The sequence below is a fragment of the Mytilus trossulus genome, chromosome 4 (genome assembly GCF_036588685.1).
Source record: "Mytilus trossulus isolate FHL-02 chromosome 4, PNRI_Mtr1.1.1.hap1, whole genome shotgun sequence".
In the NCBI taxonomy this organism is placed as follows: domain Eukaryota; kingdom Metazoa; phylum Mollusca; class Bivalvia; order Mytilida; family Mytilidae; genus Mytilus; species Mytilus trossulus.
The window spans coordinates 66,334,127-66,361,405 of NC_086376.1; the positions used below are offsets into that span (position 1 = coordinate 66,334,127).

Consider the following 27,279-nt stretch of genomic DNA (forward strand, 5'->3'; position numbering starts at 1 on the left):
GTGATGGTTTTATTATCTTGCCTTACAAAGGACAGTTTTAGTAAAATAAAATAATGGCGAAATAAAGTACTGCGTGAAACGTAAAAAAAACCACCTAAAAATAACCTTCTTCAGTTTATCATTCTATTTGCGATAGACAAAGACACGTCATATCCTAACACACGGTATTTAAACTATTTGATGAACTTATTTACTATATTTAACTATCTTTATTTAAACGCAGCCTTGTTGTTAACGTCATACCTGACTACTTATGTATTCCATGACTTATTTCCCTTTTGTTCTGTAGTATCTGCATTTGCTTGGTTGCCTGGTACACAAAGAAGAAAACATTTACGAGACATGTCGTACATTTTAGTAATTATTAATGCAATTGTTGTAGTACTGATGGCTGTATACATAAACGTAAATGAAAGAAGATTTCAAGAAATGTCAACAAATCATGACCGAACAGGTAATGAGAAGTAAATTATTTCGGGACCAAACAATCAGTAACAATACACTGTATGCTTGATGCAGATCAACAAACTGCTGACAATCTACCTAGGGATGGTTATAATTTTTGAGTTAACAGAAATGTACAGATCTGTATGTTACAATTTGGGAGATGATAAATTTCTAACATATAATTCAAGCTTTGGTCACACTAAACTATTTCTCAAAGAGAAACGAAAGATACCAGAGGCAGAGTAAAACTCATAGATAGAAAATAAACTGGCAACGCCATGGCGAAAAATAAAAAGACAAACAGACAAATAATAGTACAGAAGACACAACATAGAAATTAAAGACTAAGCAACACGAACCCCACCAAAAACTTGGGGTGATCTCAGGTGCTCCGGAAGGGTAAGCAGTTCCTGCTGCACATGTGGCACCCGTCGTTTTGCTTATGTTATAATATTACAAATCCGGTAAATAGTCTAATTCGGTAGGTCACATTCGTAAAAAGGGAAAAGGTATTGTAGTTACGACATAAGGGACATATCCGAGGTCCTCTGTGAAACGGTTATTCCACAACGGTCAATCAACTCGTGATGGCGACCGTGAAATTTCCGAAGGGATGATTTCAATTTCACCATTTTGAGTTCTTGGTTTAATAGCTTCCTTGTGAGAAACAATCCTCTATCAAAGAAGTCATGATAGGAAGTACAAGCCGGGAATATCGTATCATCAATTGGGAGATATATACTCCGTATGATGGTCCTGCTGGAATAATGTCTATAATACGACTGGGACCCTGGTTATTTATTTACCAGATATTGATACGTCCAACTCTCCCTAATCCAATCTGTAGTTCGTTAACATACAGTTCAGATCGAGAAAAAAATGCATGTTCACCACACGGGAACACAGATTTAAAACGGCCGAAGCCCGTTGTAGTTCGTTTAAACCAGTACGTAACTAGTTCTACTGTGATCGTTCCCTGTAGGTCTAAATCCTTTCTAACTCGTTCATAACTCGATCACCTCATACTACTTTCATTTCAGAACGTAATTGTCATTACGTACTTGACTAATTGATATAAAAAATGGCACATGCTGTGCTAATATATTAATATTCGTCTTCATTGTTTTCAGCTGAAGCACAGCATGAAATAACTATTTTAAAAGAATGTTTATTGTATTTCCCCTCTATACAATCTAGAACTGTGATCATGCTCACTCTAGATACTCCAGTCCCCTCCTCCCGAGCTGCAAGACTATCCATATCTCTGAGCATATATCTAACCAAATGACGAACCAGTGAAAAACTGTCAATTAAGGTGTTTGATTGTACAGCAGACGGGGTGTTCTGTTTCTAATGACTGCATAGGAAAATAAAAATCGTACTCTAAACGAGAATAACATACTAAGAACCTACTGCTGAGATCGTTTTGAACTGAGTTTAAAAGTGCTGCTTACTTGTTAAGACCTTGTTATTTTATCTTGATCGTATTGAGACTGGTTCTAGACGAACTAAAGACGTAATTAAGTTCAGTTTGGTCTTTTGGAACATATCAATTTCACAATTTACAACAATCACCTTATATTTTAACGTCTAACTTTTTTAATTAAAATATATTTAAATTCGAAAAATAACTTGGCGCTTAAACTCCTTATTTAGGTTATAACATTCGGGACATCTGTTTAGGATTTGACGTTTATTTAAAATGATTGGCCATGTGCAAGACTTTCGTTATTAAAAAACTAAACAACGACGGTACAAAGAGAAAAATTGATCCATTTTGTGGACAAACGTCGAATTACATTTAAAGTGCAGACTGCTTTCAAAGAGAAATTATGATACCTTAAAGAAACGCTTAATGACCCGAAGGGAAAGGATTATTTTATGAATTAGGCTTACTTACTTACTTACTTACTTACTTACTTACTTACATGTACTTACTTACTTACTTACTTACTTACTTGCTTGCTTGCTTGTTTGCTTGCTTGTACCATATCGGTTATACTAAGAAACTGTACATGGACATACAGGTGAACAATATAAGATTTAAAAAAAACCATCTTCTAATTACTTCTTAATTATTACGTATGAAAAATAACAATGATCTTCGCTATTCAACAACATTTTATCAGAAAGTGTTTCCGGACATGTTTTAAATTAATGCATTTTATATGGCAAAAAGGCCTTACATACCATATATTAACCATAAGCTGTTATCTGACACAAAAAGAAATTGTTTGAGCAAAAATATAAATAATTGATACAATCAATATATTATATTGACCAAGCAGGTATGTATATACGATTTAAAAAAAAAATGGAAAACAACACGTTTTATTATTTATTGCGTCCGAACCGCTTTTTCTGGATTTACCTCCGTCAGGAACGATCAAAGCCTAACATTTGAAATCCGATGATGTATAAGTACCGAAAATTGTTGAAGAGCTATATGTCAAAAATACCTGAAATAAATAGCCAAATTTAATTATAGCCAACTTTTCCTGCGGGAGTTGAAACCTTAGTTTCATAATAATTTCAAAATTTATAAACGGACAATTTTAGTAAAATTTGTTAACTCATGTCAGTACCGAAGCACTGACTACTGAGCTGATGATACTCTCGGGGACTGAAAGTCCACCAGCAGAGGTATCGACCCAGTGATGTAAAAAAAAAAAATAGAAAACAACACGTTTAATAATTTATTGCGTCCGAAGCGCTTTTCTGGATTTAATCTGCACGGCTCTGGTGACCAAAATTAACCCAACCGACGTAAGAGTTCGGGTTAGAGGGTCATCCAGATAGTGCAGATTTCTTGTAGGGTTAAAAAGGGGGAAATACGCTTTTATGTAGTTAAACATTAGTAAGTGTTATATTATTAATCTTTTAATATTTAGTATTCTTCCATAATTGATATATTATTTGGAGGATTGCGATTTGATGGCAGGTTTATCTTTAATTTATTAACATTTTTTATATAAATTAGTGACTATATTGAGTAGACACCTATCTTTTGTTGAAAACTTTACTAATATATATCCCTCCAGATGTCCTTAATTTGTTTTTGTTGTTTGCATGCTGTCTTATTGACGTATTATTTACATCTTTAACAGTTTAAGTTCGGTTTGGTGGACTTTTTAAATGTTTGAGAAAAAATTAAACTGAAAGGGTTATTGAGTATAAATTGCTTGCCTTTCTTTCCCTTACTAATAGCTTAGAAGAAGATACACCGAGGAGAGATTAACCTAAATCTTAAATATTAAGTAAACTGAGGAATAAGAAATCTCTTTTTTAATCTTTAACTCCCCCCTCCAAATTTTGTTTTCTACTGTTTAAACTTTTGAAGCATCTAAGCAAAGTCTGATTGATCTGCTGCTTATCCCCCATTAAATACGATCCTCATTAAATTCGATCCTAGTCACTAAAAAGGCATACTTATCTAACGCCTACATTGAAGACCTGTTGGTGACCTGTTGCTGTTGTCTCTTTGACACACTCCCCATTTCCATTCTCAATTTTATTTTATACTTATCTAATTAGTCGTAATAAAATCCATTTGACACAAAACTAATCCAAATCAGATTTCATTTATTTGTATATTCTAAAATACATCCCTTTTTAGCAGAAGTTACAAAGGTGCATTTCTTTCTAGCACAAACGATGCAAACGGTTAAGTGCGCACATGTTTTGATCATTTGATTCTAACATACGTTTGCAAAGTTTACAGAAACTTTGACAAACTCCTAGTATGCAAACGCGAAAAATGTGTCTGCAGTTTGTCGTTTGTTAGTACAAACGCTGAATTTGTTTCTAACTTCAAATTGATTAAACGATGTATTTGTTTCTAAGTTTGTAAAAAAGTCTGTTTACCAACAACATGTGCATCCATTTTTTAAAGTTCAAACAGGATCAGTAAAGACTTATTTAACGATGTATTTGTTTCTACATTTGTAGCGTTTAGAAAACAACAACAATCGCGACACAACAAATGCCAAGTTTAAGTTAGAAAGAAATACACTCAAAATAATAAGTTTATCCGGTTTGACTGTGAAACACTGATTTAATATATTCATTGATAAAATTGAATATTTTATCATATGACCCATCCTTTGATTTGAAAACAGAATAAAGATAAAAAAAAAATAATTAGCATACACTCGTCAACAATTGTTTTAGTCTCGCTACACTTTGAGATATCTTTTTATTTTTATGGAAATACACACCTTTCAATATCCAGGGTCCTGTGCAGTATATCTGAGGTATATCCTTTGCTGTGCTTTATCCAGACTATTGCACAGTAAGAACCAAGAGATTTTAATCCTGTCATGTGTTAAGCATGTTTACTGACATTACAAGATGTGATTTATTTTTTAAAATGGGTATACATTTTTTGTAAATTTTATCAATTGAATTTTCATTTTTTCTAGGGCAATACATTGAAAATATGGTAAGGAATCTGACCGTCGACATAAGTGATGACATAAGACGAATTTCTGATGAACAGATAGCAGAGAAAGGTATTCAATATATATAAGGTCTCAGTTTTAACAAAATTAAGTATTCAAGAATAAGTTATGTTTTAAATCAATTCTTGACATAAAATGCGACGTTGGAGAGCATTCACGTACCAAAATATCAAAAGGTTTTACCGAATCTGAGATCTGAATTTACTTGCAGTGCAGAATACTTTTTAAAACTTGGTAACTGAAACAAACGAACAACAAAACATCACAAGTCCAAGAAAAACGTTCAATATTTCGGACAAAATGGAATTCTACGATAAATAAAAACAACTTATAAATGTTATCAAATAAACAAAACACACAGTAAATGCTTTGGATAGATAAAAAAAATTATTGTTAGTAACTGTTAGTAAATAACAAAGACATTTTATCTCTAATATATTAGTGTAAATGAAAAAAAGAAATACGTTAAAAGAAATAAAATTAAAAAAAACGGATAAAAACTTGCTGGCTAAAGAAAATTGTTATGTCCCAAAGTAACAGTTTGGTAATACAAAGAAACAGTACATGGACATAGAGGTTAACCATATTAAGAGTTTTGATAAATACCATATCTTCTAATTTCTTCGTAATTTCTACGTATGAAAAAAACAAACAAATGTCTTCGCTTTTTTACATCATTTTTATCAGAAAGATTTCATTGAAATGATTTAACTATATGCATATTATATGGTAAAAAGGGCATACATATTAAATATTTACAATTATAGCTGTTATTTGACACAGACGGATTTTTTTTCAGCCAAAATATAAATAATTTATACTATCATGCATGGTTACTAACATAATAAGATGTGAGTAATTTTCAAAATAATTGATATACATTCTAACCATTTGATTTTTCATGTTTTCTAGTGCAAAACATTGAAAATGTGGTAAGGATTTTGACCGTCGGCATAAGTGATGACATAAGACGAATTTCTAATGAACAGATTGCAGAGAAAGGTATTCAATGTATATTAAGCCTCAGCTATAACTGATTTGTGTATTTAAAAAGAAATCAATTATTCATCTTATTAGTCCAGTTAATCTAGCATAAATTTGACCCCAACCCGAAAGTAATTGCAACAGAAGATTTTTAAGTTTTAATCTTTAGCATTTTACCCCAAATATACACAGAAAAAAGTCCCATAAAATCTAACTTGACGAAGACTAAAAAAAAATCACCATTTAAAATTCCTATGGAGATTTGCATTGAAACGGGAGAAAACTCTTGTAAAAAAGGCAGAAATATCAATAAAAATTGATACCAAATCATAACTTTACCGCTTCTATTCATCAGAATGTATTGATTCTTGATTTTTTAGCGGTCTTTATAGTATAACAAACAACTCTAAAGGTGTTTTTAATGTTTTATCAAGCTATAATCTAGATTTTGTAATTCATTAGTTGACCATTTATTGAATTTTTCAACATGTTAAGGTAAAGAATCTCAAATTTAATCAAAATAATTAAGCATGTATTCTTCTTCTTGTGGTTTAAAGTTTCTTTAGATAGGTACGTTGCAGAAAAAATATAATATACAGATATAAACAATACCAAATTTTCACATTATTTTTTTCAAAATGGTCACAAAGCTTCAAATTTGCAATTTCTTGAATGAAAAATGGACGAAAAAAATAAAACTACCTATAACACTTCGGTTTTGTACATTTCATGAGCAGAAGATCATATAAATTAGTCAAATACAACCCAACAAAATATCATACTTTACATAAATTTCAAGAAAAACAACCCAAAACTGACAATTTTTGCAAGAGTTATCTCCCCTTCCAATGTTTATTTCCATAGGAAATTAAAAATGCTGATTTTGAGTTTTCCTCAAGTTACATTTTATGGGACTTTTTTCTGTGACATGAGTTATCATTGATATGTTCATAATTATAAATTAACTGTTAACAAAATTTTAAATTTTTAAAATAGTAAGACTTTTCTACCTCAGGAATAAATTACCTTGGCTGTTTTTGACAAAACTTTTATGAACTTTTGGTCCTTAATGCTCTTCAACTTTGTACTTTGCCTTTTTAACATTTTTTGATTCGAGCGTCACTGATGAGTATTTGTAGACGAAACGCGAATCTGGCGTAGATACGAAATTTCAATCCTAGTCACTAAAAAGGCATACTTATCTTACGCCTCCGGGTGCGGGAATTTCTCGCTACATTGAAGACCTGTTGGTGACCTTCTGCTGTTGTCTCTTTGACACACTCCCATTTCCATTCTCAATTTTATTTATACTTATCTAATTAGTCGGAATAAAATCCATTTGACACAAAATTAATCCAAATCAGATTTCATTTATTTGTATATTTTAAAATACGTCCCTTTTTTGCAGAAGTTACAAAGGTGCATTTCTTTCTAGCACAAACGATGCAAACGGTTAAGTGCGCACATGTTTTGATCATTTGATTCTAACATACGTTTGCAAAGTTTACAGAAACTTTGACAAACTACAAGTATGCAAACGCAAAAAATGCGTCTGCAGTTTGTCGTTTGTCGTTTGTTAGTACAAACGCTGAATTTGTTTCTAACTTCAAATTGATTAAACGATGTATTTGTTTCTAAGTTTGTAAAAAATTCTGTTTTACCAACAACATGTGCATCCATTTTTGAAAGTTCAAACAGGATCAGTAAAGACTTATTTAACGCTGTATTTGTTTCTACATTTGTAGCGTTTAGAAAACAACAACAATCGCGACACAACAAATGCAAAGTTTTAGTTAGAAAGAAATACACTCAAAATAATAAGTTTATCCGCTTTGACTGTGAAACACTGATTTAATATATTCATTGATAAAATTGAATATTTTATCATATGACCCATCCTTTGATTTGAAAACAGAATAAAGATAAAAAAAAATAATTTAGCATACACTCGTCAAAAACTGTTTTAATCTCGCTACACTTGGAGATAACTTTTTATTTTTATGGAATTACACACCTTTCAATATCCATGGTCCTGTGCAGTATATCTGAGGTATATCCTTTGCTGTGCTTTATCCAGACTATTGCACAGTAAGAACCAAGAGATTTTAATCCTGTCATGTGTTAAGCATGTTTACTGACATTACAAGATGTGAGTTATTTTTTAAAATGGGTATACATTTTTTGTAAATTTTATCAATTAAATTTTCATTTTTTCTAGGGCAATACATTGAAAATATGGTAAGGAATCTGACCGTCGACATAAGTGATGACATAAGACGAATTTCTGATGACCAGATAGCAGAGAAAGGTATTCAATATATATAAGGTCTCATTTTTAACAAAATTAGGTATTCAAGAATAATTTGTGTTTTAAATCAATTCTTGACATCAAATGCGATGTTGGAGAGCATTCAGGTACCAAAATATCAAAAGGTTTTACCGAATCTGAGATCTGAATTTACTTGCAGTGCAGAATACTTATTAAAACTTGGTAACTGAAACAAGCGAACAACAAAACATCACAAGTCCAAGAAAAACGTTCAATATTTCGGACAAAATGGAATTCTACGATAAATAAAAACAATTTACAACTTATAAATGTTATCAAATACACAAAACACACAGTAAATGCTTTGGATAGTTTAAAAAAATAATTGTTAGTAATTGTTAGTAAATAACAAAGACATTTTGTGTCTACTATATTACTGTAAATGAAAAAAAGAAATACGTTAAAAGAAATAAAATTTTAAAAACCGGATAAAAACATGCTGGCTAAAGAAAATTGTTATGTCCCAAAGTAACAGATGGGTAATACAAAGAAACAGTACATGGACATACATGTAAACCATATTAAGAGTTTTGGTAAATACCATATCTTCTAATTTCTTCGTAATTTCTACGTATGAAAAAAACAAACAAACGTCTTCGCTTTTTTACATCATTTTTATCAGAAAGATTTCATTGAAATGATTTAACTATATGCATATTATATGGTAAAAAGGGCATACATATCAAATATTTACAATTATAGCTGTTATTTGACACAGACGGATTTTTTTCAGCCAAAATATAAATAATTTATACTATCATGCATGGTAACTAACATAATAAGATGTGAGTAATTTTCAAAATAATTGATATACATTCTAACCATTTGATTTTTCATGTTTTTTAGTGCAAAACATTGAAAATGTGGTAAGGATTTTGACCGTCGGAATAAGTGATGACATTAGACGAATTTCTAATGAACAGATTGCAGAGAAAGGTATTCAATGTATATGAAGTCTCAGCTATAACTGATTTGTGTATTAAAAAGTAATCAATTATTCATCTTATTAGTCCAGTCAATCTAGCATAAATTTGACCCCAACCCGAAAGTAATTGCAACAAAAGATTTTTAAGTTTTGATCTTTAGCATTTTACCCCAAATATACACAGAAAAAAGTCCCATAAAATGGAACTTGACGAAGACTAAAAAAAATCACCATTTACAATTCCTATGGAGATTTGCATTGAAAAGGGAGATAACTCTTGCAAAAAAAGCAGAAATATCAATAAAAATTGATAACTTTATAGTATAACAACCAACTCTAAAGGTATTTTTAATGTTTTATCAAGCTATAGTCTAGATTTTGTAAATCATTAGTTGACCATTTATTGAATTTTTCAACATGTCAAGGTAAAGAATCTCAAATTTAATCAAAATAATTATGTATTCTTCTTTTTGTGGTTTAAAATTTCTTTAGATAAGTAAGTCGCAGAAAAAATATAATATACAGATATAAACAAAACCAAATTTTCACATTATTGTTTTCAAAATGGTCTAAGAGCTTCAAATTTGCAATTTCTTGAATGAAAAATGCACGAAAAAAATAAAACTACCCATAACACTTCGGTTTTGTACATTTCATGAGCCTAAGATTTTATAATTTAGTAAAATACAAACTTATAAACCCAACAAAGTATCATACTTTACATAAATTTCAAGAAAAAACAATTCAAAACTGACCATTTATGCAAGAGTTATCTCCCCTTCCAATGTTTATTTCCATAGGAAATTAAAAATGCTGATTTTGAGTTTTCCTCAAGTTAGATTATATAGGATTTTTTTCTGTGTATAAAAGGGTATAATATTATAGATTAGAACTAACATATTTTCTGTTGCAATTAGTTTGAGGTGAAATCTTAGTTTGACTGGACTGTATGTAGTTTTTGACATTTAGTACGAGATAAGAGAACATTCGGGACCTATGTTTTCCAAAAGGTTTTAGAATATCTGAGATCTGAAATTACTTGCCATTCAGAATGTTTATTTCCCCGAGGGTATCACCAGCCTAATAGCAGCACTTCTGTGTTGACATGAGTTATCATTGATATGTTCATAATTATAAATTAACTGTTAACAAAATTTTGAATTTTAAAAATAGTAAGACTTTTCTACCTCAGGAATAAATTACCTTAGCTGTATTTGACAAAACTTTTATGAACTTATGGTCCTTAATGTTCTTCAACTTTGTACTTTATTTGGCATTTTTAACATTTTTTCATTCCAGCGTCACTGATGAGTCTTAGTTGACGAAACGCGAATCTGGCGTAGATACGAAATTTCAATCCTGTTATCTATGATGAATTTACTTGTCAAAATTTAAAAATGTAATCACATTGAAAACGAAAAATACAATTCCAAGAAAACCGTCCGATACTTAGGACAATACGCTATGCAACGATTAAAAAAAACCAACCTAATACTAGTAAATGTTAATAATTACACAAAAAGCCAAAATTGAACTATTAAACCTCCATAAAATACATAGAGTTTAAGTTAATAAATTTACTTTTCATTTGAATTGAGATAATTTAACATTTCTTCGTTAAACACATGAGTTGTTCACATTTACCCATATTGTTTTTTTTTACATTTTGTATTTCAAGGTAAGAAAAAGAATGGATTTCTGGTGAGGTTGAAAGGCCCTTTAGAGAACCAACCGAAAGGATCCGTTGTCATATATGATGATGTTATTACAAATAATGGCAATGGCTATAGTCCTTCAACAGGAATATTCACAGCATCAGATGAAGGACTCTACTCGTTTTCTTGGACAACTACTACTCAAGTTAACAAGCACTTCTTCACATACCTGGCTGTAAATGGAAATATGATAGCAAGAAACCATGCACAATCAGTTACTATCAACTCATCAGCTAGTCAGACTGTTGTTGTGCATTTAAAGACACATGATAAAGTTAAAGTTAAGGTCCAAGATGATTATGTCGGCCTATATATCTTTCCTGAGGGTTGGTCAACCTTTTCTGGTTTTATGATATGATATTCACTATGTTTAACTCGGAACAAAAAATAAAAACATATATGTGAACGGATATTATTACTGCCCATGTTTGTTAATTACCAAAGTAGGTTGCATGTTAAAGAAAAAAAATGGAGTGTGCGTGTGTTTTATAGTAGTGATATTAGTTTCATTGCCCAGTAAAAGAGATTCTGGTATACATTTTTGAAATAAGTGTGTTGTAGTGTTTAGAGTTGCGTCTAAAATTGTCAAAAAGTTGCTTGATACCTCGGTCGAAAGTTGTATGCAAGGATTGGACACCTGCTATACATTCCTCAATTTGTTATGAATCCCAACTTCACAAAAAACATTCGAAACTATTTTAATCAACTGGTAAATTCGCGATAAATATCTATTTTCATTAAATTCAACAATATAAAAGGCACCGAATTCGGGTTTGCAATGAGATGTGTAGTAATTGATGCAAATAGTTCCTAAAATTCAAAGTAATGTTGTTACGATGCAGGACGTTTACTTTTAAAAAGATCGCAGTCAAGGATGCCCCCTAGCATCGGACATAGACTCAAAGAACGCGGTTGGATAAACACTTTAAAGGTTTGCACTTATTGGATGTAACAACTGCATTAAAAAAACAATTTGAAAGGGTTTGAATATCAAAACTAATCATATAATAAATTACAATAAGACAGAGAGACACACAGTGCTGATCTAAACATTCCAGAAAAATCAAAACTATGTTTTCATAGACTCCAAAATCAATCAATTTACTGTGCTCCTTGAAACAGTTCGAGGTTATATCGATGAGCATTTGATACCGATATGTCCGTCCGACTTTCGTCCGTCCGTCTGTTTAGAGCCAATACGTTAAGGCAAGTCACAGTCATAGTATTATTTGTTTTTGTGTAAAATAGTTATCAGATGGTAACTTGAGTTTTTTCAGTATTGAAATAACTCTTCACAGATTTAGTAAAGTTTCATTACATCAGCTGAAAACATCTAAACTGCGTTCCTGCAAATATATGACCATCTTTTCTGGAATAGTTTAGTAGCCTTGTATAGCAAAAGCAACATAAATTTCCGTGGAAAATTCACAAAGGAAAGTCCGTAATCAAATGGCAGAATCAAAAGCTTAAACACATCAAACGAATGAACAACAACTGTCATATTGCTGACTTGGTACAGGCATTTTCTTATGTAGAAAGTTGTTGATTAAACCTGATTTTAGCTAGCTAATCCTCTCATTTCTATGAAACTCGCATAAATATCATATTGACAAATTTTACGTGTTAGTATTTCCTTTTGGAAATTTAAGTTAAATTATTTTCAAAATAGTAGCAGTTTCATTATTTCATAATTGAGAAACGCTATAAGAACAATACATTTAAAAGATTATGAAATTCTGCCATACTTGTTGGAAACACGAAATCCCCATCAAAGGTAGTGGTCTAACTTGATAAAGTAATTACCTCAAACGAAAAGGAAATATAAAGCATAGGATGACAGATGATGGAATCGACAAGAAAGATAGAGTCCGTACTAGACAGCATCTTGATAAAGATAATATTTTTTTAATAACTAAAATTAAAACAAAAACTAATTTAAATAGTGTACTATTCCATATTTTATTTAAAAAAATGCCCACCCTCACATTGTTCATTGCCGTGACGTGGCGTGAGGGCTCCACTTTAGTGGTCTAAGATGAACACGTTGAGGGATTGTATGCAATCTTTCTTTTCTTCATTTCTTACGTTTTCCTTGGTCGCCATCTTGGAAGTACACACCGATATCCATAATTTTATAATGATCAATATTAACTTACCTGCAACTTTTTTTTTATTTTTAGGTTATAAAATACACTTCTATTATAATTTTCTTCAATAATATATGTTTAAAAGTCACTGAAATGTGTTAATATTGATATTTGAAGAGTTATTCGGTAATTACATGAGTTATTCGGATAATAACACTGTTATTCGGTAATTCGTGTTACCCAGATATTTACCAGTATATTTTGCATTTTATAGCACATGCATAACTTCAAAACAATCGTAAATTCGATGAAATACACGTACAAGAAACGCAAAATGCTATCTAGTGCTTAATTTCTCCTAGTCTCACAGCCCATATCCGGTATGTATATCTTGATTTAGGAGTTGACAGGTATGAAAATATTCAGACAAAGAGATGTGGGTTGATGACTAATTAGACAACTATCCACCCAGATTCAAATGAAGTGTTGAAAGCAATTACAGGTCGGCCAATGCACTGCCCAAAGCACCCGAACCGGCACTTGGATCAGTGATAATCGGTTGCTCTCAGTTTTTACTATTAACAAAATCCAAATCCAGCGTAATTAAATTTCATTTAACCAAATTAATTTTGTTAAAACAGATCATAGTTCATACAAAAACTCACGACAAGATACTTATCTTTTTATCGAAAAGTCCATATTACAAGTAGCGGTTAATTATAAAAACAAATTGGTTTCGTGTAGTAATGTATTAAAGCATTCGTGTAATTGTCTACAAATGATTAGGTCTGTACCAATTTAGGTTTTCTGAACAATGTATTGTCCTTTTTTCCGGCAAATCTATAATGTGTTCTTTTAATGTTTGGTGTGGTTTTGTGCACTGTCCAATGGGTTTGTCAATTCCTGATATTCTTTTTGGGTTGAATAAATATCCTTGATTGAAGTAAAATATAAAATCCATTCACAGTCTTCTTGCGAAAATTTGATACGTTTATGTAATTACGCGTATTTCAGTTAATAGCAGATTAAGTGTTAAAGAAGGAGGGAAATATATTTTTCCGGAATAGTAAAACATGTGGATAGCCATTTATGAAATCTTAACCAGCTGCGCTACTTTCAGACATCTGCATATTATTGCTTACTACTTAACGTTCCTTTTACATTTGCAAAGTAAGGTTAATTTCACGTAAACTCTGTAGAACAAAATGAGAAATCGTATGTCATCATTTTTCATGTAGTTTAAACACTTCAAGTAAAAATTGAAAACAAAAACAATTCATTTAGAGAAGCAGACTGTTTGATAGGTTGTGTATGCTTGCATACTGTCCAGCACCAAAAACTTAACATGTACTCATGCAATCAATACATTAAATATTGTAGCTTGTCCAAAAAATGTAGAAAGATAGTAAACTGATTGGCAATACCCTTTGGTTACAATTTTGGAATAGGAAGAGGTGTGAAGTGTAATTTTTTATCCAATCTTTTAATTTGTTACGAACACAATTGATTAGTCAAGTATGAGCTTTATCTTCAAAAGTGCTGCGCTCCAAAAAAGACAAGTGAAAATAATGTTTGTTATAGTTCAGCTAGGTCGTTTTGACTTTAGGTGACCTAATTAAAAGGATATCAAAACTTTAAAAAAAAACACATGTAGTAATGAAGACTTGCATGAGACATTATGGCGGCTTAATGTAAATCATGAATATTTTGGAAAAGTGAACAGTGAATATGAACACTATAATTGATATTTACCAACGTCATGTATGTATATGTTCAATTGATGAACATAATTTAGGTACAATACGTATATGTTAGATAAAGTTGTAAACCATTTTATTTTGCACAATTGTTAATTATCATGCCTTGCTGCAGGAAGTGGTTTACCTTTCCCATAAATCTGTCTAGAGTTAGAGACTGTATGTTGAGCACCTCTTGATATAATCTTATTATTTGTTGTATTATCATTTACATATACTCTATAAGATGCTTGCATGTTGAATTATATTTACGAATGAAATCCTTGTACCGATGATACAATTAATTATATGTTTTGACTAGTTTGTGCGATCGAAAATTCCAGATGGCCTCATATAGTAATTTTTCCGTTAAAGTAGGTCAATTTACGTAGTTCTTTTATTTGTTGTTGCTTAAAATGAAATAAAAGAGTTCTGATTCTGACCTTTTTAATGCCCATTTTATTAGGTGAATGAAATTTTTCATAATAAGATTATGAGGAAAGTATTGATATTGTAATAAAAGACTAATGTATATATTGCATGTCTAGTATCAAATTGAGATATAAGTACTTGTGAAACAGTTCTATTCCAAAACAATCCTTACTAGTGCTGTAGTCAAAATGGGGTAAGTCGTTTTAAACATAGATAATTATAATGAACTAATAAGTTTTGGTCTATTTTAAAACTGCAAATGAATTTATAATGTAAAGTCCAATAGAGGAAGTAATTTCAAAGCCAGAAAATAACTCTATATACAATGATTTGATTTAAATAATTCCTCATGTACCTGAACATTTCCACTTGATATGTCAACGGATAATTACTATTTACAAGACCTGCAAGAAACATGTAAAATATTATTTTGAGCTGATCTTTAAACTCTTATGAGTCAATGACACCGGTATCATATGATTTTTAATGAGGTAACTCTTCACCAGAGTCCAAATATCGTAGAAACTTTAGTTCACTGTATTGGTTTTGACAATGAGAGCAAAACCATGTATATCTGGGGCGATTTTTTTTTGATTTACCATAATCGAAAAAGCCAAACCCCAGGTTTAAGGTCGAATTGAAAGCTACGATAAGCCTTTTTTCTTGAATGACCTTGTACAATTACCAGGGCAATGGCATCGATAGCGGAAAGTTTCCGTATAAGGGAATACTAAATCGAGAAATCAGTACATTTGTGCTGACATTTAATATAATTGATGCATCATGAAACACATAAATATACTGTATAGAAACTTTAAAAATCATTAGACATGTTTGTATGTTTTATACTGGGCATTGATGACCCTAACATTTGTACTGTTCCTTCAATTTCAATACATGAAACACTAATTAACATTTTATCTCCCCTCATAAATGAAATTGCACTTGATAAATTTGATACATCTGGAGCCCCTTTCATGTTTACCTCCATTGAAAGTACATTAACCCAACTTTACACGAATTTAAATAAACCATGTACGGGTATTTGGTTACATACGGTCCGATACGAAAAAAAAGGAACTATATAATCAGCCGTTTCAAACCAAGGTCAACTTTGTCTGTAAATGATGTTAAGATAACAAGCATAAAGTAACATATGTCATTCATTCTTCTATTTCTAGTTTGTCAAACGTTCTTGTGTTATCCTTTACAATGTATGTGTATGGAAGCATGTATCTAGTAGATGGACATACATCATACAGTAGGACATCTGGTCTAATAAAAAGCATCCAATATCAGCTGAAACTGGTGGAAGAAGGCAATGGAAGATGTGACTGTAGCCATCGATATAGTTTGTCCTGTTCCTTCAACTACATTAAAAAGGGAACATTTGAGATGAAGAAAGAAGACGTGAATTATATTAAAAAAAAATTTTCATTTATTAACAATTTATAGCTGTCATTGTATGTTACCAAATAAAAAAATACCACATGTTGACAGGGAGTGATATCCAACGGGCAATTTAAAAAAAACATAGTTAATCGCAGAAAAAAACACAAATAATACCATGACCAAAACGGAAATCGCCAAAGAAAAAAAGAAAAGCTGTGGTTTATTACACAAAAACTAAAGACTTAGCAACACAAAACCCTTCAAAAAGTGGAAGTAAATACTAGTACATGGTTCTTTTTATTGACCTTATTTTTATGATACACATTTGTTTTTACAATTAGCCCATTTTGGTAATTTTAAAATTTTGTATTTGTAGGTACGCAAAACATTGGATTTCTGGTGAGTTTGGAAAGCCATACAGAGAACAGACCAAAAGGGTCCATTGTCATATATGACAAGGTTATTACAAATGATGATAATGGCTATAATCCTTCAACAGGAATATTCACAGCATCAGCTGAAGGACTTTACTCTTTCTCATGGACAACTACTACCAAAGCAAACAAGTACTTCTTCATATATCTAACTGTTAATGGACACATGATTGCAAGAAACCATGCGGGACATGGTAATGTCGATCTATCAGCTAGTCAGGCTGTTGTTGTTCATTTGAAGAAAAATGACAAAGTTAGCATTAAGGTTCAAGATAATTCTGTCGGACAGTATATCTATGGTAAGGGATGGTCAACTTTTTCAGGTTTTATGATATGAGTTTGTTTATATACGATTTATTAATCGCAACATGGAATTAAAATTTACATTTGCATGAACTTGACTGATTTATTTTTTGTCAAACTACCCAAAAAGTCTGTTAATTACCGTATAAGGTATCATGTTAAAGAAAAATTAATTGTGCAGTAGTATTATAATGATGATATTCATGTCATTGTCCTAGTAAAAGTGATTTTGGTATAACTTTTCGAATCGAATTGTTTGGGATGTTAGATTGAGTTGTGTCTAAGATTTTCTAAACAAATGCTCAGTCGAAAATCCACGAAACTTGTTGCTGTAGCTAGGGATTGGACACTTGAATGAGTTAATGCAAACATGCATACTAAGCCATGTTCCTTTGCCTTGAGCGGCATTGTGCTGTGTATGTACTAATTTAAATTCTCACTTTGAATTGAATATCGCTTATATAAACTTTGTTTTGAGTGCTCATACTAATAATTTTATATAAACTAAATCAATTCAAGTCATTGAAAAAAATATCCTGAAAATTCACAAAAAAAACGCTAATATATTCAGATCAATTTGTTGTTTTCAAATAAGATCTGATTTTTATTAGATTTTATATATTTAAACAGCAACGGTTTCACCTTATACACTTTGAGTACATTTAATTGATAAAATTCCAAGCAAAAATAATGTTGTAACGAATAAGGCCATTTTTTGGAAAAGATTACCTACAAGGAGGTACCATAGCGTGGAAGAGACGCGCAAACAAATGCGGTGGGGTCAATCACGTCTGCGTTTGCATTTATTGAATTTAACAACTACTGTCAAACGAAATTGTAAAAACAAGTTGGAAAGGGGTCACCTTATCCGATCAGTACTTAACACAAAACAAATTACAATAAGGCAAAAATTAAAATGTACAGATCTAAAAGTTACAGAGAGCTAATTTGTTTGATAAACTATGTTTATCGAGGTTACGAAATCAATACATGCACCTCTAAAATATATTTGACCATCTGTCATTATTCTCCTCGAAAACATTTTGGGAGTATATAAAATAGTGCGGTGACTGAAGGCACATTTTTTCGAATTTATTCTCCCTAATGAACACACACCTATATACTTATCGTTGGAAAAAAGAAATCGTGATCTATAATAATATGCCTGTCCTCAGGACCTGATATGGTCACATATTTTTCAAATTGAGATCAAAGGTCATATGTAAAAATTTGAAAATATAGGATGGTTTCAATTTTGACATTTTTATCTATTTCTAAACTCTTCCTTAATACAAATGATACTGTTTTGGCTTTAGTAATGTTTACTATTATACATAAATCTTAATCATTAAGATTTTTTTATCAAAAAAAATACTAAAACGACGTTAAATATACAAAACTTCAGATATCAAGTTTTCAACCTATAAAATGTCAGCACCTTAACCTTATGAAAAAATTCAATTTTAGGGGAAAAATTGTGTGTCATGCAGGACAATACTTTAAAAAAAAAAAATTAAACTATAATATTGGGTGAGGTATCAAACCAAAGCAATAGAACACTACAGTCTAATATGACCTCAAATTGAATTTGCGGATACTTCAGGTTGTTTATAGACTACTCATTGCTTTTGGTTTTTTCTCTCACAATTATGACTGCTTCCATAGTAGTATCTGTTGTTGTATATTTTTCTCTGGTTAATATCTGTTACATTATAGATTTTGTACCTATATCCCCCTGTTTGTCCTTGTAACGTACCACAAACTTCAAAAGTATTCCATATAAAAACAGAAGATGTGATATGATTGCAAATGAGACAACTCTCCAAATGAGACCAAATGAGACCAAATGAGACATAAATAAACAATTATTGGTCCCGTACGGGCTACAAAAATAAGAAAAAGGTTATACTGCATAGTCTTCAATTCCCGAAATGAATAATGTAAGACAAAAGAAAATTCTAACGGCCTGATTAATGTACAAAATAAGTAAGAAAGAAACAAATATAGTATATAGAAACAAACGACAAACACTGCATTACCGTCTCGTGACTTGAAACAGACACATACAGAATGTTGCGGGGTTTAACTTTTTTACGGGCGCGCCAACACTCCCCTAACCTAGGGACTGGGACCGTGTGTACCAGTACAACAAGCTACCAAATTAACCGTTATATCTTTCTTCTTCATTTTCATCAACCGTCACAAGACATTTTTTAACATTTCTACATATTTCACTCATGGCCACATGTCTGCACTTGAAAGGTTCTGCCCAAAGCAAACACGTTATTTTGAGTTTTTCTTTACAAGTGCAGACAAGGTATTGTAGGAAGTCCGAAGACATTTGTTCCTAAAAAAAAACCCAGCTCCAAACCATCCCTATCAATTCATCTAAGATTTATCAGATATCTTAAAGGGGGGTTAGGAAGGTGTGATGACATCCATATGCTTGTCTGCAAAGATGCTGGGGAAACATTATACGAGACATACACACTATCTTGAATTCGTTCAATTTCATGGTTGGCAACACATTAGATAACGTCGCACTTCACTTTAAGATGCATAAAATCCATTGGCATTCAAAGTTTGAACAAGGTGTTTTGAACAAAACTTATGGTACATGTGTGAAGCCAATTCTAAATGAAAAGGAGTAAAAAAAAATGGCCACACAAACGATTGACTCAACAATTGATTAGCATTTACGCAATTTCTCTGGTGCCATTTCCTGAGAATAGTCTTGGCTGTATGCAGTTTTATCGAGTAACCATAAAATGATTTGCAATAAATACGAAGGCATTGACTGAGTGGAAGAAGGAAGAAACAACTCATCCGAAGTTGGGTATTCTCTGTAGAGTTTCGATGTCTTTTCTAAGTATACTTGCAGCTGAATGAAATATCTGTCCGTTATATGTATTTATTACAGTTGACATTGCGATTTTGAGGCCAGTTTTCAATTGACTAGCAGCTGATATGGCATCTGAAACAGTTATTGTGCTACTAAATATTATGTTTTATTTGCCTTGAACTTGTTGAAGTTGTTTGACAGCTGTATTTCTATAGAAATCAATGAGTTTAGACTGAATTTTACAAGTAGAATATTTTATATTAGAATCAGCCGGAAGGACATATCTATATTTATCAAGTAACGGTGTCATAAGAGATGGCCATTAAATCAATATCAAAAGCCAAAATAAAATTAGTAAAAGCTTATCGTGATCTGAGATATCTGCTTCCACGGGTTTGAATTTTGTTTTTCGTTTTTAGCAAATTATTTGCAATGCAAACAAATTGACAGAGTGCTTGAAGTTAAAAAGATGTACGGGAACCTATTTCTTTAACTTTAAATTTTTATCTGACAAGGATAAAACATTCTTAATACGCTCATCTGATTCAAACTTGAGAGTATTTTTTTTATCTTTGTAAAATGGTTTGTCCCAACAAAATACAAGCGCTACAGTTGAACGACTGCATTCTAGAATTCGTACAAATACCCGAAACTAAGGGACAACAGATAATTGTATGTCGTCATTGAATATCAGAGATAAGAAGCTTTTTGCCCTAAAAAGGGGAACACATGTGTTTACTTGTGTAACTTTTGTAGCATGAACGATGATAAACTGCCTGCACGGAGTTCTTCAAATAAACAGCTATCGCATGAAACATCTTTATGTTCACCTCATCCAATCTTTTATTCAATGCAGATACAAAAATCGACTTCCCTATACTGGTAAATTGACTAAAAATTTCAGTTGATTTTTTTTGGGGGCATATTATTAAAGCACTGCATAAAATTAAACTACTTTTGTCTTTTCTTTGGACTTAATGGAGCAAGTTGCAACGGACTTGACATATCATGGAATATTTACTGAAACTATCCATCAATTATTTTGATTTTACAATAAGACTTGTCTGACAAAGTATATTTGATGTTTTATAACAAACAAACATAGAATATAAACATATACAAACAGCGTATGTGGCATATATCAGTGCACATTAATAACAATATAGGTATGTAAGAGCGAAAAAGGTAGTAATTTCAAATATCAGTTGAGAGCAAATTATTGACTAATTCACAAAATGTGACGGAAGGCAAGTGATTGAGTTTCGTGTTGCAATTAATTTTTTTCTCTCCATTCTTTTTCCATTGATTTAGGTTTTTTTTCATATTTTGGTTCCGAAATTTTTATCACTTATTAGTTTTATGAAATACTATATGCTTAAAATATAATGGGATAATCTTTATTACTTCTATGAAAAAGAAATAAAAGTTTGTGTCAAAATTTGCAATTAAAATTACCTCAATGTTAAACCGTCAAAACTTCTTTTATAGAATAGAAGAAAATAAAGAACTGAAAAGAATATTTTGACATAAAGAAATAGCATCAGGAAAAACTATTTCATTTAAAATCAAGCAAACATACACATTTTTTTTATTTTGAAAAAGGGGGTTGAAACTCTCCAATAAACTACTAGCCATTAAAACGACTTTTTAATAAAATGTGACCGTACGAAATTCTGACGACAAGGCAAAAACGAAAGAAGACATATTTGTCTTCAAGTTAAGATCATTTTAGCCGTGTGTTATTTGGGGAGATTAAACTCGCGATCTAGACGACTTTTTACGCTTCTGTCACCGTACTATAATCGATATGTCCACCTGTCTTGTCTTACCTGTGTCTGACACAAATAGTTTTGGAACAATAACTTTAGTATCCCTTGCTTAACTGAAATGGAATTTATTCAGATGGAAAATATATGGATTGGGTGGTAAACGTGTAGTAAGTCAATGTCACTGTTACTGAGAATAGATTAAAAAGTTGGTGTCTGGTAGTGCAAGTTTGTTTGTCTTTATTAGCATTTTAAATCCTTGCAATAAACTAGTAAATTTGAAATCATCTGTTGACAGTGGTTGCTTTTCACTTTTTTGTAAATGTAAAAAGTTACGTTTTCGTCAATTCAAAAACATATGAGTCGTTTAAAACGATTAGTTTTGGATAAACGTATAATATTGCTTAATACTATCAAGCCCATTCTGAAATTATTATGTATTTTATTTCACTTTATAACCAAATTTTGAGCCTTTATCAAGTGAGAATGTTTGAACGATATGTAGATCATTGCTTTTCCCAACTTTTCTATTTATATTTTTCGGAGGAGGTGGTGTTTATGGTCGTTAGGTTTGTTGTCATTTCCAATTTTTTTGGTATTTCATATTACTCCCAGGTTTAACGATACCCGTCATTGGCAAAAGAAAAAAAACCGAATTTTCAGTATAAAAGCTCTATGATTTGGCCTGCCAATTTTTTATCTGTAGTGTGGCTGATGAGTCATATGTAGACTGAGCACGCGTCTGAGTAGTTGGTATCTACAAAAATCATTGTATTCTTTCTATGTAAAATAGGCTTCCTTATTTCTAGTAAAATATAAAACCCATTCAATCTCTTCTGGATTAAACTTTGTATGTTCTCTTAATTGTGTATATTTAGATTTATAACAAATGGTGTGATAAAAGAAGGAGGGAAATAAAATGTCAGTCATAGTAAAATACAAGATAAAATAAATTAATTATGTATTGAAAAAAATATTTTCCAAGTGCTTATTTATACAAACATATGCATATCATTGCGCACAACTAAACGTTCCATTTTCATTTTCACTTTCATTAGTAAGATTAATTTCATGTAAACTATGCACAGCAAAATGACAAATGATTTGCAAATTGTAGTTTAAAAAAAGTAAAATCACAAAAATATTGAACTTCGAGGACAATTCCAAACGAAAAGTCCCTAATTAACTTGCAAAAACAAATGATAAAACACATCAAACGAATGGACAACAACTGTCATATTCCTGTGCTTGATACATGCATTTTCTAATATCGGAAATGGTGGATTGAACCCTTTTTTATAGCGCTACACCTCTCACTTGTATGACAGTAACGCACGTCTGAAGTAAAACTTTTTAATCCTTGTATCTATGACGAGTTTATTTACAACCATTTGGCTGATGACCCATTTGTTAGAGTTTTCTCACCGAGGTTATGACCAGCCCAGTAGTCAGAACTTTTGTGTTGACATGCATAATCTGTGATATAAAAAGATATGTGGTATGATGGTCAATGAAACAACTCTCCACAAGAGTCTAACATTGATATAATGGAATATGAAGACAGCTATGTCCCATGCAAATGGTCAAACTTATATATTTTATTGTTTTATAATTATTATTTTTTTGACATTCTATCCAAAGCATTTGTTATAGAAGTTATATGTATTTGACAAACTTTAAAAAAAGGGGTCATATGCTCTTTAAAAAAAGATATAACTTCCTTATTACGCTCTGTAAACAAAGCCGTGTTCTTTTTAGCAAAACAAATGTTAGACACATGCGCACAAATTTACTGTTTATATTCTCTATAAGCTTTGTGTAAAATATCGACATTTATAAAGCCTACTTAAGTTAAAATAAGCAAAGGGCATTAACTGAAAGAATTATTTCTTAATTCTACCTTTTTACCTTTTTTTTTTATTATCATTCTAGCGTCGCTGATGCGTCTATTGTGGACGAATAACTGGCTAACAAAACTTTCATCCTGGTTTCTATGATGAGTTTTTTTGAAAAGACAGTAAAAAGTTGTTGTGGTGTGTTGATAATGCTTGCGTACTGTTAAACGCCAAAAAAAAATTACATGTATTCATTACACAAACAAGTTCAATGAAATCAATTCATGCCACATTTGTTTTGTACAAAATAAAGGAGATATCAAGACAGAAAGCCATTCTAGTCCAAGACCTGTTATTAAACGTCAATCATTTATAAAGCTTTAATTATACATATAAAAGATATAGATGTATCATGGAAGAATTATTCAGAATACTCCATACATACTTACATGTTTGAGGGGCAAACAAATTTAATGATACTGAAATTCCACGAAGAAGGTACAAATAAGGTTTTAAAAAATATAAACTGAGGAATCGCACGAGATCTTAAATAAACGAGACTATATGTATCGCAGGATAAGTCTCAAGTTGACGAACGAATTCTGACTCAACCAAAATGCTGGATTTCTAAAATTTGGTTTCAGTTTGGGTTTATATAAGTCAGTTATACCGTGCTGTACGTTTTCAGAAGCATGTACAGAAATAAGACATGTTTTAAGAAATCCATGTCCTTCTGAATAGAAATAACCACTTGTTCTATCTAAATGAAAGTGACGCTGTTTTCCGAGTACATGTAGGTAAAACATATCCTTAACGACTGATTTTAAATGTTTATCTTTAAGGTGTTCGGGGAGTACATCGATATATGATTTATCAACGAGCTAATACGTTTTGAACGAAAACTATTTCAGACCTCAATAAAATACGAATATACTAGTATTCCGATACTGTCACATAAATCTGTCTTTAAAAACTATATAACTAATCTTGTCATGCCTAAAAACTCATGACTCAAAGTTAATAATTTAATTTTAGTTTAGGTTGTTCATGTTTAAATGTGAAAAGTAGACAAATTCGAAAAATCCAGATTAATTCAAGAGAAGTCTTATTTTACTTCTTTTGTCTTTTTTTTATTTTCAGAACTTTATTGTACTTCAATGCTTTTTAATTATTTGATTGATTATTTATTTGTCTGCTTGTCTTTATCTTTTTTAGCCATGGAGTTGTCAATTTGTTTTCGATATTTGAGTTTGAATGTCCATCAGATATATTTCGCCCCTCTTTCACAGGTTCTATGAATACAATCAGAAGAAGAAGAAGAAAGGAATTGTGCATAGGGTATGCGATTGACTGCAAATTATATGTCATTATATCAATTTAAGGCAAATACAATTACATGTTGCAAACAAACGCTAAAACAAGAGCATGGATGTTAGGTCTAAAGTATCAATCGTGTTTTGGAGAGATTGGTGGTAGAAAAGTACAAATGTCAACGGATGCAACAAAATGTCAAACCCATATTTAAATGCAACGCAATGCTAATTCTCTTTTAAAATATGTCGGAACACAGCCTGACTGATATATTAACCTTATTTCTAGCAAAGATGCAGTCTTTATTAAAATCCCTTCAAATAACAAATGCAAGAAGGAATCTACCAACGAAATAATTTCAGGTAATTTTTGATATTGATCTGTTTGAAAAAGTTCGCAATAACGAAAACATGAAACATGAGTTAGATTGTATTGCTTCTCGTTAACCATTGAAACTTGCGGATTAAGAACAAAGTGATATCTAACATCTTAGAATTTGTATTATCTATGCTTTTTAAATTCAAGGTAAACGTGCCGATGTTGTATGCAATTATTAAAAAAAAGCTGTGACGTCATCCATTTGCTGCTGTATCTTTAACTTAATAGATAAAACAGTGCATATGCACTTGGAAAGTTCCGAAGACTTCAGGAAATGCAGTATTTTCTAAACTAGCAAATATTGCAATCGACTACAGTTTCGTTAACGGTGACTTAACAAATGCATTTTTTCTCACATTATCATATTTTTAAGATAAGTCAATATAATGAAATTTTATGAGACTCTCATACAAGTGCGAGGTTTAGCTACTTATAAAACCAGGTTCAATCAACAACTAACATAAGGACATATGGAAATGCATGTACCAAGTCAGGAATATGACAGTTATTTTCAATTCATTTGATGTGGTTGTGCATTGATTTAGCCATTGATTTAGCCATTTGATACGGAATTTCGTTTTCAATTTTCATTAGATTCATTATTTTTGTTATTTTACTCTTTCCGTACTTAAAGTTTGAATTAAGCATTTAAAGTTTCCAATGTTTATAAGTTTATACGGTTCATTATCTAAGCTGTTTCTTATTTACATTGTATACTTGTACTTATGTTAGCACGTAAGAAATCTATATAACTGAATAACGGGCTTTAATTTAAGAGACAGCTTGAGCGAAGTAACAGCACTTCAAATGTTTCTATATTTTAAAATGAAGAAATGATAATTGCTTGTATGTATATAGTTTACAGTAGAATTATCAATTGGAGATATGAGGTTCTACTTTTCTGATTTATCGTTTACATTTACGACATGTTCAGCATTATTGGTGATAGTAACCAGGAAAAAAGTTTAAAGATCAACAATCTCAAGTCCTTCCTGTGAAACATTACTTTCATTTTATTTCATTGGTCTCCAGTTTTCGAATCGACTGTCAATAACTGTACAAATATGTGTGAAAGACATCATGCATATTCATAAAATGGACAAGAATTGAAATCCCATACATCAACACAGAATTTAAATATGTTAGATTGATAAAGATTGCCAAATTGTTGTATTTTTTTAGGTATAAAATAAATCAACCAAACAATTAACTCCAAGAAAATTTTAAAAAGGGAAATCCCATAACACCTGATAACATCAAATGCTTTAAATCAACGGAACAAGTAAAGAACAATTGTCGTCATGTTCCAGACTTGGTACTGGCATTTTTCAAAGATGATTTACGTTGCTTTAAAGCTAGACTGTACATTTTTAAACCAATAAATAAGTTAGGCCGAAATTACCCTTTTCTTTATTGTAAATAGTTTTCAAAGGTACCAGGATTATAACTTAGTACGCCAGACGCGAGTTTCGTCTACATAAGACTCATCAGTGACGCTCACATAAGAATATTTATAAAGCCAAACAGAGTTGAAGAGCATTGAGAATCCTGAATTCCAAAAAGTTGTGCCAAATACAAGATACAAGCTGATTTTGATTTAATCGTTAACTAATCAAGCTATCACACATAAGTTCATTGATCTTTATGCAAACACATGTATAAATGTAATAACTTCGGAAGAACCTTTTGGAATTTTGGGTCCTCAATGTTCTTCAACTTTGTACTTGTTTGGCCTTTTAACTGTTTTGATATGAGCTTCACTGCTGAGTCTTATGTAGACGAAACGCGCGTTTGGCGTATTAAATTATAATCCTGGTACCTTTGAAAACTACGTTTTACAGTTTGATTCTCCTCATTGTAGAAGAGATTTTAGAATTTCACGACTGTATCCAACTTTGTTGAA

At 31.3% G+C, this 27,279-nt stretch overlaps 1 protein-coding gene across 1 annotated transcript; it reads left to right on the top strand.

Moving 5' to 3' along the window:
• Positions 1-263: 263 nt before the first annotated feature.
• LOC134716754 (uncharacterized) lies at positions 264-17,278 on the top strand. The gene is made up of 5 exons (XM_063579761.1): positions 264-454; positions 4,869-4,958; positions 5,820-5,909; positions 10,824-11,186; positions 16,884-17,278. Exons 1-5 carry the CDS (start codon positions 343-345, stop codon positions 17,276-17,278), a joined length of 1,050 nt encoding a protein of 349 aa, XP_063435831.1. The 5' UTR covers positions 264-342.
• Positions 17,279-27,279: the final 10,001 nt, after the last annotated feature.

Coding starts and splice junctions, on each gene's coding strand:
- LOC134716754 (XM_063579761.1), top strand. CDS start 343: ATGTCGTACATTTTAGTAATTATTAATGCAATTGTTGTAGTACTGATG. Junction 455..4,868: donor AACAAATCATGACCGAACAG/GTAATGAGAAGT, acceptor CATTTTTTCTAG/GGCAATACATTGAAAATATG. Junction 5,910..10,823: donor TGAACAGATTGCAGAGAAAG/GTATTCAATGTA, acceptor TTGTATTTCAAG/GTAAGAAAAAGAATGGATTT.